Genomic DNA, 20,150 nt, shown 5'->3' on the forward strand with positions numbered 1-20,150 from the left:
TACGCATGTGTAACTAGAAGTTATGGGGCCCACAGCAAAATAATTTTATGGCTTTCTAGAACTGGAATATTCATCAATCAGGGGCCCAATAAGCTCTCTATATTTCTAGGACTAGATTTATTCCATTGGCTGTGCTTTTATTTCGAGTTTCTAAAAATGATGCGGCAACAATATAGGCACAGTATAAGGTGAAGGTTTTACCAAGTCATTATACAAGTACAATAGAGAGGATTAAAGACAGATAGGGGATGTTCTTTTTTGCATAAAATGGATCAGCGCACCACAGGCCACTCCTCCTTTTTCACGGTGAGGGCAGTGAGGTTGGGGAATGCCCTTCCTAGTGATGTTGTAATGGCAGATTCTGTTAATGCCTATAAGAGGGGCCTGGATGAGTTCTTGAACAAGCATAGTATCCAAGGCTATTGTGATACTAAAATCTACAGTTAGTATTGATGTTGGTATATATGGTTTATGAATGTGAGTGTATAGATAGGTCAGTATAGGTTTACGTATGTGCTGGGTTCACTTAGAAGGGTTAAACTTGATTGACTCTGGTCTTTTTTCAACCCTATGTAACTATATAATTATTAAACAGATATCTATAAACTATGGATGTTTCCAAATTATAATGTACATAACAGATATCTGTAATTAGCCTGAGAAACAGTAAAGAAGAATAAACAAGGTTAAAAATCAGACAACAAGTGTAGGCAAACAGAAAATCTAGTTGGAAAGCCCTGGGAAAGGATGACTAAAAATGGAAAGTCCCACACTACAAAGAGATTTTTTTTTAATACAAAAACACTCTCATCTACTTCAGGGCTAACAAAGACTCTAACACCCCCCGCCTAACTATTAGGCAGGGGAACAATGAGGCTGTGACCACAAAATTCATACATCAAAAGACCTCAGCGTTCACCCTTCATCAATATATATAGGAAATTAAAGAAAAACTATATCCCCCAAACAAGCTCATATGTAAAATCCTGCTTCATCTAAATAAACCATTTTCATAAAGATATACTTTACTTTTAGTAGTATGTGCTATTGGGTACTCCTAAATAGAAAACTGACATTACAACACTCACTTTGACTTTATTCATCAAGAACACTACTACTATATTTCACATTTTTCACATGGACTAGGTTTTAGTTACAACTTGCTTTCCAAGGCCACCACTGGGATCACCTGACTGTACCTGGGAATGATGTAGTTGGCAAACTTAAATAGATATATATGGACAAACAACCCCTGTTTTGTTTAAAGGGGAAGGCAGCTTAATGCACAAATTAATGTCTTAATGTCCTATTCTGTATATATTAATAACGGCTGAGTGCAGAGGAGCTTTTGTCTATGCCTATATACATTATATATACATATTTTATTAATCTGATAACAACAGCACCCTGTTTGCCAGTTTATTTATGTTATGGATCTGAACATCAAAGTAATATTTCTCAAAAAAATAGTTTCAGCAATAACAGCTTTAATCCCTGAGGTCATAACGAGCCAACCATCAAATTAACTGTAAACAAGTCCTATTTCGTTTGTTCCCTACATGATCATACAGCTTTTGCCTGTTTTTCTTCAAGCGCTCACATTTACAGTGATTTCAGTATTTAACAGAATCGAGTGTATTTAAATGAATTCCTGTTGTGGCACACTGTAGAATACTGGTAGTTCTGTAAAAAAGTTTAGACACGGAAATTGCAACGTGAAACTATCATGAATAAGTCTATTCTTCCACTGAGAAGTTTCCGTGACATCATACACGCAACAAGAGTGGTTTTCATGTCTGGCATTTGTACTGTCAATATAATGTACTTGATGTATATGTGTGTCACTACTTTCTGAAAGCCCTTCATCCAAGCTCTGTCCAAACCATATTACTTTGAAGCTTTTCTTTAGCACAGCTCTCCAAATATTCCCATTTTAGATAAGATCATTTCAGGGCCACCATAATGAGATTATTTTTTATTTGGTCAAATGGAGAAAAAAAAGAGAAACGCCCACATGAGCAGATGCATGGAAGGGGATGTCATGTCATTGTCACTTTAACTCATCCTTCATTACTAAGAATGCTTTAAATTTAATGAGCATCCAACGTTTTAGAGCCTAGGGTCAGGCACAAAAAAAGGAAGGGTGAAAGGAAATGGAGGCAGAGGAAGGACAAACAGAGGGAAATTTGAAAAACTTATAAGGAACATTAGAAAATGGCAAGATACAAGACGTGGCCCATTGTTGCTTGGTGGAATTTACACTAGTCTTCATCTTTTATTTTCCATAAACACTATTTTCAAATTGTCTTAAAATACTCTTTTTACGATCCTAAAATGTTATTACAATACCCGCTTTAAGACGAAGAAAGAAATGAATTTAGTAAGATGGCTCAGGCCAAAAGCCGACAACAAATGGATGGAAAGAACTAAGTGTGCTTCATCAGAAAACAAAAGCAAGTTTATTCTATTGAAAGACGCTGATTACATCAAAGAAATTTTTGTAGGTGACCCATACCTGTTTCATGTGCTCGTTTAGGATAGACGATGTCTTTAAGCAATTGTAATCATCATCTAACATGCAAGGGTTTTTAAAGATCATTGAAAGGATAGTGTCACGAGCAGCAAAATTACCAGCTCAGAGAGAACAACAGCCCATTCATATTGGGAAGTTTGTACTTCAGTGCTGTCCCTGCCATCCCCCCCCTGCAGTACAGCCAGGGGTTAATTGCTCATACAGCCAAATACAATACAGAGAGTAGCGTATAATTATGGAAACACTGAAAGGCCACGCTTCATTTTCTTGCTTTCATGAATGGCTAAGGTGGAAAAAATGCAATTCGTAAATGTTTTCCCTTCTTTTTGGCAGAGAACAACAATTTGCATACATACAAGGGTACAATCAAGAATGGTCCAAAGGTCCTGCCCTTCACTAATCAACTGGACACCCAGCATACGCAGTCAGCACCTGCTTAAGGCCCCCAAGAATGGGACACATTTGATGGGTATTTCAGATACCCATCAGAACTTTAATATTTCATTTATCTAATTTGAGTTTTTAAACTGCAGTCAACTGTTGAAGTGGGATGACAAAAGCAATATGATTTTGACTCTTAAGCTGGCCATAAACGCACTGATATTATTGTACAAAACCTTGTTTCATACGATATTAGGTGAATTTATGGCAGATCGACGAGACAACCGATATTGCCAAAGCTTTGGATATTGGCCGTCTCAATGATCAGGCGGGTCAAAAGATTATGATCGGGTGCCGTTGAAGGTGACCGAGCAAAATCTGTGTTTAAGGCTGAAACGTTAGAGGGAGAATCCATATTGTTTCTATCTCCATATCTGACGATTCAGCCTTAACAAAAATGGAGGGCACAGACAATATTTTAGATCAAAATTGGTATGTGTATGGCCAGCTTTACTCAGTGAGCTTTAGTTTTGCTAGGTGAAGGCAACTCTGGTGCCCATTCATTGTAGGCCAATTTAGGCTGATCGCATTGGATCACATATTATTGGTTTATGAAAAGCCATTGAGAGAAGACAACACATGGTTTTCCCAGCCAGTCTGATTGATATTTTGATATTGACTGATATTTGGCAAAGCTCTAATCAGATATCAGAGGAGGAGGTTGTCATTGTTCACCCATTTACAGGCAAATAAGTTGATGACTTTGTCAAGAGTGGCTGAACCAACTCTTGTATAGCATGAGCACAGGCTTTGATTTATTACCTGTTTTGACATTTTTTATCTCTTTTCCCTCTCTCTGTTTAATTGAATCTATTATGTGATCCAGTTCCCAACATATAATAAAACGTGTTAGTCCTGTAGAGTTTGTAAAAAGGGGTTGTATTAGAGCTGAGGCTTGCTTGTTCATGACATAACATTTTTTTAAAATGTTTGATCACTTTGTCAATGAAAACTACCATCCCCTACCTGTTGTGCTGGAGGGCAACAGATCAGTGCCATAGTCAATGGCAAAACTTAAGGGGTGAATAAATTAATTTTGAATGAATAATCATTTCCTGGCTAAATGTTGTTCTCAACAAGGACTTTTAGATTGTTACACGTGCCGTAGGCCTTATTAGTCTAGGGCAGGGATTCATCTTCAGTTCAACCACGCTTATAAAAGGAATTTTGCCCTCCTATCAACATTTATAAATAAAAAATAAATACATACATTTGACCTGGGTCCCCCTTAGCTTGTAACGAGGTTGCAAAAATATGAAAGTAATTTAGTCATTCAGTCTTAGCACCAAAAATATTAAGGGCATCAAATAAGTGTCTCCTGCAAATGTTGCTCTAAATATTTAGGAGAGTAAATAGGCACTCTCCCCAAATATGTTCTAACTGGCCTTTAGACAAGGCCCCCAAGAATGGCTCTGCACCACCCTACATGGGCCAGCCCCACAGTCTGGGAACCACTGGTCTAATGGTACATAAATGAGAGATAATGATTGTCTCTTATACAAGCTAAATCTCTCTGGTGGGCATCAGACCTAATGTACAAACTAGGGCCCGCTACAAATGGCTATTCAAAAACTGAACGAGATTTAAAGTCCAAGCACTCTGACAATCTTCCTGCCCAACCCACACCTCAAAAACACTACAGCCACAGAAAGCTAGATTCTGCTTTGATGATATTTGCTTCTGTATTAATATAGCAAGCTCCATCAGAAACTATTAATCTTAGCTCAGATGTTCATATCAAATGAGCACAATGTGATTGATCACATATTTATATTTTTTAAATATAAAAATATTATTGTATGATAAATTTGTATTATAATGTTTGAGAGGGATATATATATATATATATATATATATATATATATATATATATATATATATATGCTATACTGCACAAAAATCCCAGTGGGGAGAAACTGGGTGGAGATTGTATGATGGTCAATCTGTTCCAAACAAGATCTGCACATTGTAAAAATGCATAGAGGCTATTTATGGAAAGGCTGTTACTGACAGGACCACCAGGAGAGCATCTGCACAGGTCCACATAAACCTTTCCACTTGACCTTATTATTACTATAATAAAAAAAAATAAAGCAGTTAGGTGGGCTGTTCAATGTCTGTGTTGTTCGTGACATACAATGTAGCATAAGAATTTGGTTTAACAAACAAACAACGAAGGGAGAAAATGATAAAGAATCGTATTAAGGGATTAAATGAAAAAGACATAATTGCTTAAATGGCAATGATAAAAATGGTAAATATGCAATAAACTATGAAAGCTTAGCCCCATGCAAATACCCCAAAGCCTAAGACTGTTGACTAGATAAAAAGTTATAGCTCAACAGCTTTAAGCAAAGATTTGTATTCATGGCTTTTGTGGTTTTAAAAATTTGTGACTTTTTTTATTGCAAAAAAAAACAAAAATTGTGAACAACAAAAGAAATACAAACTTTAGTAAATGCACCCCTTAGCGCACATTTATTTATTAGTTGAAGGATGGGGCCAAATATACCAAAACGATATTAACACACAAAGTTTGACAAAAATCAAAACATTGCATAAATTGTCGCTCACACTTGTCTAGAGCTATAAAGTCACATGACTTCATAGATACTCACACACAGAGTAGGTGTTTCACTGTTGGAGTGGGTTCTGTAACCAAAAAAAGTCCATGACAAGCTTTGTTCAAGATTTCATGAATATGAAGAGAGATACAAAGGTAAAATACTGTGAATTTTTATAACACAGGCTTTAATTCATTTTTAAAGGCTGCAGAAGATCGATCATTTACTCTCACAAACTAATATTTCCCCTTAAAAAAAACACAATATACAAAAATAGATCTGGGATACTACTTACACCCCAACCACCCTATCCTTTAGAACTTCCTGAATGGATATTAATAGATAAATGACATCCTGGACCAATAACAACATTAAATGCATGGTGTCCGGGTCTTGATGAGAGTTGACCTCCCTCACCTTATTTGTCACCTCTTGCTCTCTCAGGATGCTGGCTCGCTGCCACTCTGTATCAATAACGGATGATTATGTCTTAACATGTGAAAAGCCATAGGGGAAAAAATAAATTGCCACTCTCTCATCATTTAGGCTCGGCTTCTCAGCACTGCATTTCCGGGTGTCTAATACAGCAACACATGGAGAAATTACACACATTTGTGTAAAACAGCTGGTGTGTTCTTCTTGTGCAACACTCTGCGCCGAGCTCAATTATAAAACAAAATGTAATAAAAGCTAATGACTGTTATAAACAAATAATTACAACAGTAGCAATTGCAGTAATTTAAATATTAGCTTGTAAGTATGATTTATGCATTGCCAATAAAATGCAAAGCACAGGCAAGAAACAATAGTGTATAGCAAAGGTGGGCTGGGCTACAGAGACTTGAGTTTTTAACCCATTTATGACTACAGCTTGTGGCTCTCTAGATATTGCTAAACTACTTAACAGTCAAAAGATGCCATTGTATGTTGATTGTTTACAAATAAGGCTCTGTCTCTAGATTTTAAAGTAAAATAAAAAAAGGGTAGAAATGATGCATTTTGAACTTATTGTACCAGCCCAGAGTTTCAGCACCCCTATATCTGTAGTGGTCCAGACCTTCAAAGTTCTCTACAGGTGTTCGCCATGTTGGATCTTTTTAGTGTAACAGTGCACATACTCAGTGTGCTTTGGGCTAGTCTTTTAGGGTTGCCACCTTTTTTTTTTTTACTATAATACCGGCCTTCAGCTCAGGGGCAGACCATGACATCATCTGAGGGTGGGGCTATGATGTAAGGGGTGGGGAAATGGTGAATGTGACTGGTAAATGGTGAAGTGGGCGGGGCAGAGGTGGGCTTGTGAATATAAAGACTGATCAGCACAGAGAAGGTGAGAAAAAGGAGGTCATACTGTTCAGATGGCAATTCTATACTCTATACTTTACAAATTAAGCTTATGGGTTGCTGGAAGTGATCAAAACATTATCAGAGTGAGGTTACATCTGCCAAAAACCTGATTCTGAATGCATCAATTCTGGTGCAGAATGTACTTGTTTCAATGCTGCTGAGTAATCTGAAACATAAATAATTACAAATCAGGCTAGTGAATTTTATATTATATATGTAGAGTATTTGAGTTGGTCCCTAAGCTCAGGTAGCTGAAAGTTGTCCAGAGCATGTGCTGTGAATCGTCAGGGGAAAAAAAGACAGGTAGCTACTGGGGACTAGTGTGGGTCATAAAAACCTCAACCCACACAACCTAAACCCACAAAAAGTTGCCATTGTAGGATCCGCACCTGCGTTTTCCAGTGCTGTACGCTAGTTCTCCATTCCCAAGACAGGCAATCTTCAGGAGAAGAGGACTGTACGGATCCTGTGGGTTTTGGGTCAACCCACACATCACTACCGGGTGACTCTTTAGAGGCACAGATCTTCACATTTAAAGGGGAATGCCACCCAAACACAACTTTTTATAGCTTTTTAAAAAGTAAACATAATTTAAAGCAATGTTGGAGTATACATCAATTAAACAAATATGCAGCCTTTCAATGATTTTTAACAAATTTTGGTTTGGCAGCCGGAGTTCCCCTTTAAAGGAACAGTTCAGTGTAAAAATAAAACTGGTAAAATTAGACTCCTCAAAATAAAAAAAAAAATATTTGTAATATATTTAGTTAGGCAAAAATGTAATGAATAAAGGCTGGAGTGAGCAGATGTCTAACATAATGGCCAGAACACTTCTTCCTGCTTTCAGCTCTCTAACCTATTAGTCAGTGAGTTTTATTTATTTTGCACAGTCTGTTTTGCCCATTTTCATTTTTACACTGAACTGCTCCTTTAAGATCTGGGCTCAAGCAACAGTACATTCTCTGCAGACAGCTATCAAAATCATTTTCTATCCTTTATTACACCTAAAATACTTTTGTTCTGATGTTTGGGCAGATTTCTCAATATCTTCTTCCTTTTCAATAACTTGGTTAAAGAAATACCTCAAAATCCTTTAGTGTCCTTTTATTACATTTGTGCCATTGGTGACAAGTGACAAGTGACATGGCCATGGTCTTAATTTAGCCAGGTCTTCAAAACTTGCAAAGCTTAAGTCAAAACTTCCTGTCAAATATATGTAAGGACTACTTGACCTTATCAATTATATTATAGGAGCTACTCTTCTTCTCTTTCAATGGTCTATCCCAAAAAAAACATCACCTTGTTATAAGTGAGAGAATGGGATTGACTGAAGTGTAATTTAACTTGGTCCACATATCAGTCCGAATTCAAACCTCTATTATCCAGAAGGTCACAATGCACTTTAGTTATTTATTTATTTTTTTTGTTGCTGTTGTCTTTCTTTTACTTAAAAAATAAATAGGGGTCCCACTAGCAAAAGCAGTTTGGGAATGTGTATATATACATATATATGTATAACAGGATACCTCTGTTAACCTACTTAGCAATTATTTCCCAAGCCTACCAATAAGCATTCCAAGTTTGCTGTGCCTAATGTGCTCTCTTTATTACCAAGCTTCTTAACCCATGAACTCTTGCGGTTCAATGGCTGCCAAGCACAGTCTGTTTAATTATATATGTTCCCTCTTCACTGTGACCCCGCAACCGTCTATCAATCCCTTCCACCACATCTCTTCCCTAGATTATAGAAATTTGGTTTTCATTTTAAGAAAAGAACTTCATAAATGTATCTGAGATAGTATGTGTTTGTGAAATTTGTATTTTTTCTACAATTTTTACAGAAATATCAAGTAGATGGTCCTCAGAGCTAGGTGTGTAAGATGTAAAAATCAATCTTGGTATAAGAAAGCTTGAGTACCGTTACTGTTTTTGAGTGACTATTTTGATCCCAGTTCCAGAGAACACAGGCAGAAAGCAAGAGGGTCAGCTGGGAATGTTACGCTTATAAGGACACTTGCATTACTTATAAGGGGCCCTTTCCACCATGACAAAGCTTAAAAATGAAAAAACAATGCAGGCCATGAGACTTCATAATTGAAGTTATGGTCAGTAACATGTCCACTGAGTCCTTAGTACCAAATGGGATTAAAACTATAAACTAACAGAATAGTATTAAGGGTTGAATATGCATAGTGATTTTTTCTCTTTTATCTTCAAGGCATCAGTAAAGCAGAATCAAAATAGCTTATGACTCATTTTCTTTCTGTACGAATAATAAAATGTCAATTATGAATGTGTCAGCAGTTGTATGTACATATTCTTGATCTCCAGACAAATAAAACTTGGTGTGGTGCCAGTTGGGAGGAAAATGCTGATTTTTTTTCTCTTCATTTGGCTAATGCAACATCACTACTACTGCAGGTGCCAAAAAGAGATAATAGATTCCAGGCATACACGGGCATCTAATAATAACACAATAACCATGCTGAAATGCTACAGTTCCAAGGTGGATATGTACATAAAATTAAAGTTATCTCAAGAGAAAGTCAAGTAACAGAAGCTAAAGTTCTTAAGCAGAATAAACGGATTATACATACAGAACACAGCAATACTTGAAGGAAAACATAAGAATAAATCAGGTGTTACAGGGCAACAGTTTGGGGATGATTTTTCAGAATGAATAAACACCCCAAAAATAAAATAAAAGGGCTTATTTAGATCTGCAAGCACAGTGAGCAACTTAAGCTTTTGCAGTTAGCTGCATCTAAAACCATTTACAATAAAGTTACTTGTGTTGAAATGCACTCTTTGCAACTCAGTATAGTTGCACATTGTGCCGCTCAGTCCTTCTTGCCTTTAGTTCAGAGTTGCTGCATATATTGATGTAGAATGCACTTAAAATTGCACTTTGCCTACAGCTTTTAGGTAAGTGAATGCAACCCCTAGTGCCTTCTTTGTAAATTTCAATTATACTAAAGCAACTTTCCAAAACTATAACTATAACTAGCATAGGCTAATAAATGTGTAAATATATGGATAATCATTCCACTGCGTTAAAAAAGCTAGGTATATTGTGTCTGGTATGTAGCTGGTATGGTAGCATAGTAGTAGCTATGGATGTGGCTCCCAAACCATGGGGCTCCCCCCACAGGGGCCCAACACCAAAAGTTGGGGAGGACAGTCTGTAAATGAGTTAAGTTAGATATGGATGCCTATTTGCTCTTCTAGTTTCTATTCAAAGCACAACCTAAACAATAAATTAGTCTAAAATGTACGTGCTGTTCTAGATGTTTTTGTATCTATGGTTAAATGGCTAATGCAATAATACGACTCCTACCTCAAAGGGAACTTGAACCCAAAATGTTCAAAACCCACTGAGCTAGGGTAGGATAGCTTGAGTACAGGAAACTACTAAACCAAAGGAACACTTAGGGGCAGATTTATTAAAACGTGAGCTTGGAGCTTAATATATAAAACCTCACTACGTTCTATTCATTCCTATGGGATTTTTAGAAGCGTATTTATCACCCATTGTTAAATACGCTACTAAAAATCATAGGAATAAACAGAATGTGGGTGAGTTTTTATGTATTAGGGCGGTGGCACACAGGGAGATTAGTTGCTCTAAACTCACATTTTGATAAATCAGCCCCCAAGTTTAATAGAGTTTAACAAAGTCTCTTTGAGACACCCTAAAGCAGGGGTACCCAGTTTGTCACCCTGTGATCTACTCTTGCCACCTGGCGTCCATCATGAGATCTACTTTAATAAAAATAGTTGATGTTTAATACCTAAATACACATAGCAATATATAAAGTATAAATGTAGTGTCAAATTCAGTGTCAACACAGCAGTATGGCTGCAGTCAATAGCTCTGTTATATTGGGGGGAAAAACATAACAAAAAGTGATGGGATATTATTCCGTCTTGTGGTCTACCAAAAATTTTAAAGTGATCCGCGATCTGCCTCTTGGACACCCCTGCCCTGAAGTATCCCAGCAATAACAGATGGGTGTCTGTCTGGGTATGCGACTAATTTGTAGTCTCCCCTATACAGGTAACAACCAGATATCCACTAAATAAAAAACTACACACACATCTGGACTTTTGTAGAAACAGTATAGATTATCAAGACTATCACAACCCATTGTGTGTCCACAAATGATTTAAATGATGAATTATTGAAAACAAACCTATCAAACCAGTGCTAGATCTTCTAACACAATCAAATGCTTCTGTCAGAAGATGATATGCAGCCAGAGACCTAAAGTGCATGAAATCATAATGTGAAATACTTTAGCACAGTGGCACAGGGAAAGTTTGAACTCTGGGCTTGGTCACCGCTGTGCTAAGAGTTTCTCACACAGCTAGCACCAGGGGAATAAATCCCTTTTGCTTGCTAACTATGTCTGGAAAATATCAACCCCTGGCAAATGAAACATTCCTATTCTCTTACTACACTATGAGGAAAATACATGACTGTATCTTGAACCATTTAAATCAAATCCAAAAGCTGGTGTCCACTATAACCAAAAACACGTATCAACTTTTTTTGTTTTTTTAACAAAAAACATAAAGATGGGGTTCCTGCTGCAAAATTTGTCTCATCTGATCTGAATCTGATGCTTAGAACTTTGGAAACTCTATGCTCTCTCTATAGATAAGTCAAAAGTCATTACTCTCACCCTAGCAGAAGTTATCATTGATAGATCCAAAAACAGAGATTTTAGACAGTAGCAGTCAACACTGCAAAATGTAGTTCTTAAGGAGGCCATACATGTGCCAATAAGAGCTGCCATCAGACTGTGTCAGCAGCATATTGTATAAGGCTCTGAGAAAGGCCTACCCAATCGATATCTGGGCAAAAATCAGGCAGATGTCAATCTGGCAGGCTAAAAAAATCCTGTCGGGATGAGGAACATATGAACTTGTTGATGCAAACCCCTGGCCAACGGCCCACATCCTGTCAATGTGATTTGATTGTTTGGCTGTCAGGATCAATCTGATATCGCCCACCTCAAGATGGCATTATTGGGGAAAGATTTGCTCACATGGCAACCTGTTCAAACCAGTGGATCTTTCAGTGTACAGCCACCATTATTCTACAGACAAATCAACCAGGAGGCCAAGCCACCTGAATTCATAATGAGATATTAAATTAGATAATGGGAAGCTTTGTGCCAACTTGATAAGTAGTGATGAGCGATCTTTTTCAGGCATGGATTTGCAGCGAATTTCCGCATTTCCCCATCGGCGAATTGTTTCGCAAACTTTCGTGAAAATTCACAGCGGAAAAATTCCTCGCACGGATTTAAGACGCGATTTAAGACGGATTTAAAATAGACGCGGGCAACAAAAAAGACGAGGGCGACAAAAAAATTCTGCAACAAATGCGTTTTGCGGATTTTTCCACGTTTCGCAAATTTTATGGCGAAGCGAAATAAATGGGACAGATTCGCTCATCACTACTGATAAGCCCAATTTTACCATGTGTGCTTATCAATGCCAAATTAAATATTAAACCCACTCAAGATCTATCCTGTATTTATCCTGAGTTCAGAGTAGTAACTAGCAAACCATTCTTTCTGCTGCGATAAACCATATTAGTGGGGGGATTAAGCACATAATATATAAATCTTTAGGAGTTAATAGTTAAAAGTTTTGTGTCACCAATAAATATATTGGGCAGATTTATTAAGATTCGAGCTTGTGGTTTTTTCTAACAATTCGGACAGTGTTAGGATGAGGGTTAAATTTAGTTGTGAGTTTTGATTAACTGGGGATACATATGTTGACAGGTCTAAAGGTTCCAGTAAGAAGCCAAAACATCTGCTTCTCAGATACGTTTGGAAGAAAGAGAAATACATAAGAAAACTCAGTGCATTTATTTTAAATTAAACAGGCCGACTCAGTTTGCCAGGGCATGGTTATCACATAATGATAAAGGAAAAGCTTGTTTACACAGGCAGTACTAGAAACATACATCACCCATGACAAATAGAAACAAGCACAAAGCCAAACTACGGAGTGTGAAGTGTGGAGGCCTTAAGCTAAACAATGAATTACCAGGAAAATAAATAACTAAACAAGCAATTATATGCGACTTACAGATCCATATTTCAAATCTGAGAAGGCAGCACCCAGCAATGTATAAAGGAGGAAGCCGAGTGCCTCAGATGAATAATGAATTGTATTTTACAAGGGAAATAAGATGTTAATATAATTAGTGTCTATCTATGTAGTTCTACGGTAAATTATCAAAGGGCACTACAATATGACCATATAATAGCAACATACCTCTTTGTTTATCCTGTGGTTTATTTAAGATAAAAGAAAAATGCTGCCCTTGGGGAATGCCTGTATTTGGGCTATTCCAGTTACGTCTATTTTGCCTCATATTATACTTATAATAGACTGGTCATATGATTATATTATATATGTATAGTATAAAGTGTTGTGGGTTTTTCTTTTAAACAGTAGATTTTTAGATTAACTTTGGCAGAAGAAGTGAATTTGTTAGTTTACTGTGTAAGTGTAGTTAAGAGGGTGGCTGGTCTATTAACAAAGGCCTCTCTTATATGAAGCGGACGTGGTATGAATTTGTTCATGCACTGGTTTACAAATCTAAAGTTTTAGATGTTAGCAGAATATAGTGGTGAGTTAGTGAGGAATGTAATATATGCCACTAAAACCATATATTTTTATGACAACTATACATTCTGTTATTAAGTCTATGAATAAGATCCCATAAGTGTGCAGCTTACAGATGAGTCAAACTGGCGCTTGGGACACAGTTCTACACCAATCTGAAATCCCTGAATGCCAAGAAATTGGCAATCCCTAAAATTCAAGAAATCATCCTTTCATTGAATGGGCCCTCAATTTCTGTGGACACCACAAAGGTCACTGAGAACCTTGCAGCCACTGGTGTACAGGAAGCTGAACCTGCAGTCATGGGGGCCGGGGGCTGCTTCTGCTACAGTTGCAAATACATCCCCCCTCACTAGCCAGTCTCCAACCTGTGGGAAAGGAGAGGGAAATGGACAGGTGGGTGGGATAGGAGTCCCTGTGCTATGGGCCCCTCTGAATATTATTCCGCAGAGGGGCTCAGTGCAGACGAGTTACATCACTGCTTGCAGCAGCAGCGTGTAAATCCATATGCCAAGGTTGCAACTAGTGAAAAGAAAGGTGTACCTCCTTTTCCACAGGGACTGGCTGGAGCAATGTCCCCCCCTAATTTTTTATAAAAATTTGTAAACAAAAATTATCTTTTCTTGTGTGTAGAAAGGTGGAAGGGTCACTAAGAGTACTAAATTATGTGTATCAAACTCTTTGTTGTGTATGCTGGCCTTAAAGTTGCGTTACGCGTATAAGTGTATGGCTTATAGAGGACATTGGGTTGGAGATGAGATCTTATAAAGAACTCCACACAGGAATGTTTTTAAGACCAGGCATAAATATATTAATATTCCTTCCCCAACATTTGAAACACCTACCAACATATGGATCTTGGTCGTATTAATGGGCAGAACCATTTGGTGTCCCCAAGAGGATGCTGTCTAAGATTCGTAACACAAGAAAAGTGGCCTGTTTAGTTTACTAAAACTGTTTTTTATATACATTCCATGAACTGTTACACGAATAGATTTGCACTAATCTACTATTTTTTATCAGAGGATTATAAATTAAGTTTTATACATTTATGTATTTGCTTAAAACAAAAAACTATCTTAATAGTTGCTTGTGATATCACCATTCAGTACATGGCACATTTATAGGGAAAGCACAGGCAAGAACGAATTACAGAACTAATTCAAGAGGTGTATATTTATTTTCTTAAAGCTGGAATTAAGAATCGCTGTAACTCCTTATTAACTTGTAAGCAGTTAATTACTTTGGAAAAAAAAAACTTATGCTTAATAAACACAAGGTTGAAAATTCTTATTCCATGTCATTGCCTTGCAGTTCATTAGTGTCTGTTTCACAAACACTATGCTCAAATTTATATTTCTTACTACTTGACAATTACATTAGCATAGCCTAATAAATTATCCTATGATTAACGTTGATGTCCTCTACTTTACCTTATAATCTGAACGAGTAAAACACAGCTTTGTAGTTCACTGATTCCTCTGCTTACAATACAACGAACAGTGTGTTTCATTATGTAAATTAGCAGTGAATTTGACATGATTAAAATGGGTCAAAAGTACTTTCCTATTAATCATTTTGAAAGCCTAAGCAGGGAAAAAACAAAACAGACAAAACATTTAACTAAACAAACAAGAGGTGGGGAATTTTTTAAACAATATTTTAAAAAAGCAAAAAAATGATTTTACAGAAACATGGAATATAACTGAGAATACATTTTAGCAAACATTTGTGAAGAAAAAAAAAATATATATACAAATTTGTATTATTGTTGTTTTAAAACACACAGACTTGCAGCATTTAATTGTAGTTATGGCATAGTGGTAATAATGAATTTATAATTCCTTTTTACACAAGCTAAAATGGTGCTGTACTAATTTCCATAAAAGAACAGGGCTTCAGACATTGTTTTTCCATTGCTTTGCCTTAGCTAATACCTCTTATTCCTTCAGTAGGACAAGTCTATGGGCCAGATCTACGGTTGCTTAAACCTCCAGGCTCAAGCAATTATAAAGGAAACCCCCCGTGAGTTTGCTAACTCACACTGGGTTTAAAGCGGAAAAAAAAACTCCATAAAAAAAAAAATAAATAAAAATAAATTTTCCCGAACGGGCTTTTGTGACAAAAAATAAATTTCGGCACAGAAAAGCTGCCATTTCCCAGTGCTCCCTTTCAGCTGTCTGGGACCATGTGCGTGTATAGTACAGTAGATGTGTACTATACAGAAATGGCATATATTATCTAGAATGCTGTGGGACCTGTTGTTTTAAACATGAAATAAACCCAATAGGATAGTTTTATAAGAAATATGAAATGATGCAGCTTAGTTACCATCAAGCACAGTACTGTTTTATTATTACAGAGAGAAATAAATCAAGTCAATTGATTTCTTATTTACTGCTTCTATGAGACACAGCCTTCCTGTAATTCCGAGTTTTCCAGATGTAAGTTTTTCCTGTAAGAGATCCCATACTTTTACTGCACACGTGCACAATCCCAGTTAGTCAAAAGGAACCATTGGGAAGTGGTTGAACATGGTGGGGATAGTGACTGGGCCAGTGTGTTTTTCAGCAGAGGAGCACCCAGATAAAAGGCTACTGAGAATAATCAGTTGGGGTGACTGACATAAAGGTACACCCAGTGATTTTCACTTAAATGTGGCCATACACGGTAAGATCTGCTCGCTAGGCGAGATCACAAAGCAAGCCAATCTTCTCCCGATATCCCCACCTACGGGTGGGTGATACCGGGCTAATTTGGCCATTTGTCCCTGGGGCCAAACAATCAAATTAGAATGGTGGGTATAGGGGCTGTCGGTTCGGAGACGGCATCAACGAGCTGATGTGGTCCCTGATCCAATGGAAAAATCAAACCTGCCCAATCGAGATCTGGCCGATATCAGGCCAGATGTTGGTTGGGCAGGCTTGTTGTTCATGCCCATACACGGGCAGATAAGCTGCTAAATTGGTCTAAAAGACTGATATCGGCAGCTAGAATTGGCCCATGTATGGCTATCTTTACTTATCCTTTAAGGCACTGCAATACCTGTATACAGCCTAAAGTCAGCACGCAGAACCCAAAGCACCAAACAGAATGTGAAAAAGTGACTTTTTTCAAAATGAAAATCAATGTTTTTCGGTACAACACAATTTTATAAATTATTTACTTAGGGTATTGAGTTATGAATAAACTCTAGTTTTAACTATATTCCTTAAAGAAAAACAATAAATGTCTCTACATTGGGTAGAGATACACTGGGTACAGACTAGCCTTGGAAGGAAACCATAACTATATACAGAGGTGCACATGTACAATCCTGCTGGTCTAGAAACACGTATTTGTTTACACACCACACCTAGGTGTAACTTCACAAGAGTAAATTAAAAGGATACTGCCTTTCATTATTGCATACACACTAGAATATATTAACAAAGCAAAATGAGCGGGTGTGATTAGTGATTCAGATAGAAGAAGACCTAATAATTAACTTGCAACAGCTTTGCAGTCTTGTGGTGTGCCCACCAGATAGACTAGATAAGGCCATTGGGTCTGTCCCAGGGAACTGCTCTCATGGGGACAATAGATGTTAAATGGCCATAGATGACGGATTCCTTTTCACCTGCCTCCTGCAACATTACAGCCCTGGGCTAATGACTAGGTCTGCTTCTGCACACAAGCAATTTTTGTGTCAAGATGACAGAAACCCTTTAATTGAATATGTTCCTTTAAAAAACAGCTTGTTGGCAAATCATGCGGATCAAATCCAGGTTAAATGTGGGACTACCGTCCATACTCTATTTACAGTTCTGGAAAACAAATTTGCTAGGATCCCTTGGAAGCATTTTGCTTCTTTTCAAGCTTGTTACTGACAGTTCAATGCAACACAAACTTTAGAGATTAAAGAACATTTGAAATAGATTAAAAAACAAACACCAATTCTGTATGGTACAGATGATGGATTCTCTCTTGCTGGAAGCATCTCACTATCAAGATGCTATGGTAAATTAAACTAGCCTAAGCTAGGCAGGGGTTGTCACAACAAATTACTTAACCTGCCAAAATCAACATATGATTGATTAAACCCTCCTACTCCAGGGCAGTTTAAATTACCTCCACATTCTCAGTGAGAGGTTTCCCGTCATGGGATGACCCAAGAATACATATATATGCATGGTTATCTACTATCATCTAATTCCTTTAGGATGTCCTGTAATCCACATAATCTCAAAACATCTAAATCCAGTTAAAACCTCCCAATCAACAGCCTACCAGTATAATCTGACATTTTTGTACTGACATAAAACTGAAAATTAAATTAACTTTAGTAATTTAAATGAACTTTTAGTATGATGTAGATAGAGCTATTTGGAGACAATTTGCCATTGTTCTTCATTTATTTGCATTTTTTTTTCCAATTATTTAGCTTTGCAGTTTGGAATTTCAGCAGCTATCTAGTTGCTAGGGTCCAGTTTAAACCAGAAACCAAGCAGTGGTTTAAAAGAGAAACAGGAATATGTATAAGAGACAGCCTAAATAAAAACATAAATTATAAACAATAACAATAAAACTGTAGCCTCACAGAGCAATCGTTTTTTGGCTCCCGGGGTCAGTGACCCCCATTTGAAAGCTGGAAAGTCAGAGCCAGGAGAGGAAGGCAAACATTTTTAAAAACTATAAAAAATTAAAACTAACCCCCATATGTAATAAAAGGCACTAAGGGGAGTGTTTACTAATATTAGAGATAAATATCACCAGTGATGTTGTCCATAGCAACCAACCAGATTTTTGCTTTGTTTTCTTATTGTAAGTGACTGTTTAAATCTAATAGCTGATTGGTTGCTATGGGCAACATTACTGGTGATATTTATCTCCAATGTTAGTAAACACACCCCTTAGTTTGCCCAGTAGCAGTACCCTATATCAACCAATAATGTGTTTGCTTTTAAACAGGTGACCAGTAAATTCTGCCTGCTGATTAGTTGCTATGGGTTACTGCAAAGTTAGTGCCTTTTATTACATAACCCCCTAAAAGTTAATCTGACGGTGAACCACCCCTTTAAGATATTTTTCTCATCTAAATATCTAGTCAGTTATTAGTCACATTTGGAAACACAATTTGAAAAAATGAAATTAAAAAAAAGCACACATCTCTCATCTCCATAAAATATGTAAGAGGCAAGACCGTGCCCCATTTGTTAACAATCCTGCGGAGTTCACAGATCCATATTTGTTTTATTGCTATAAGACAGTACAAGACCATGGCACCTGTACCTGCTCTTCAAAACAGTATGGGGCTCTGTGATATTCAAGTATGTTCTTTCTCCTGCAAATTGAGACTGGAATATACACTGCGTGAGGCACCATGGCTTCACACAACATAATTCTAATAGTCTGTTATCGATGGTTATCTTTCTGCAGCTCAGCGCAGCACATTCGTAGTAAAGCAAAATGGCATTTACTTCCTAAACACACAACAAAATATATAAGCAAATGTTCCTTTCCAGGGCAGCAATGAACATAACTGTTACCTCTGGTGGCTAGCCGTATCTCAGAGGTAATCATTTCCCCACGGTTTCCAACAGGCACTGTTATGAAAATAATGCTCATCTTACAATAAAGTTATTTTTATGTTACAAAGTAGATGCACTCCGGCAGGATGTCTGTAAAATGAAAACACATTCACAATATGAGATCATGAATATATCTAAATTACAAAATCTCCTTCTAACACTTATTAACTGCTATGTTATAGCCCTATATCACTCACATATAATAGCTGAAAAAGGCACAATTTAATAAAATAGTACCTTTAGGATAAAAAAAAAAAATCAAGGTGTATTTTCAAGTGAGAGCAATGCCATATTTAAAAGTCAAAACTGTAAATAAGTTTGTTGATAAAAACAACAAGTTGTGCAAAACAGTTACCACTTTGGTTACCCCAATAAGTGGCCATGGGTTATTTATTCCAATTAACGTCTACTTTTACTGCATTAACCCAGATGAACAGAAAGTATGAAATATAGCATAGAAGAAAAAATACACTTTTTTATAAATATGTACACATAAACACAGCAACGTACTTTAACATGTGCTTCTGCAATAAACAGATCACACTCCAGTAATTTATCAATTTGCCTAATTAGGTAGTTTTATGGATCACAGCAGCCAAGCATTACAAGCGCTGCCCCCCATATGCTGTACCACCAAGTACTCGGTTCTGTATCTGGCGTTGCCTCTGCCGACCCATATGCATTAGCTCAGCAAGCACAGGCTTTTGCTTCACTTTTGTAACACTTTAGCACTGGCTTTGTGTGTGTTACAGATGCTCTTCCATGTACATTATGGTAGTGTTGGTTCAGTATACTAGCTGTATGAAGACAACCATGGCCCACATATCTTTGTATACAGAATAACACCACAACAGCATATAGGGATAGGCTTTACATCAAAAGCCAATGCTTTCTTCCTTCTTCCTGGCTTGGACCAGTGCACCAAATATTAGAACCTCTGCTCTAAATTTATGTTGCTGGCCTTAAGGGACCAGTAACACCGTAAAGTAAATGATATAATTTTTTCTACATTTTATGCTCATCCAAAACCTCTAATCCTTGTTTCCT

The 20,150-nt window shown here is 37.1% G+C and overlaps 1 protein-coding gene across 2 annotated transcripts in view; it reads right to left on the reverse strand.

Annotated features, from left to right (window-relative positions):
* metap1d (methionyl aminopeptidase type 1D (mitochondrial)) overlaps positions 1-19,188 on the reverse strand; it is a 76,242-nt gene extending 57,054 nt beyond the window's left edge. For both annotated transcript variants that reach the window (XM_018097541.2, XM_031892987.1), the window contains exon 1: positions 19,062-19,188. In XM_018097541.2, the coding sequence (XP_017953030.2) occupies positions 19,062-19,140 (79 nt within the window). In that variant the 5' untranslated portion in view covers positions 19,141-19,188. The remainder of the gene's footprint in view (positions 1-19,061) is intronic.
* Between the last annotated feature and the right edge of the window lie 962 nt (positions 19,189-20,150).

Source organism: Xenopus tropicalis, chromosome 9 (genome assembly GCF_000004195.4).
Source record: "Xenopus tropicalis strain Nigerian chromosome 9, UCB_Xtro_10.0, whole genome shotgun sequence".
Taxonomy (NCBI): domain Eukaryota; kingdom Metazoa; phylum Chordata; class Amphibia; order Anura; family Pipidae; genus Xenopus; species Xenopus tropicalis.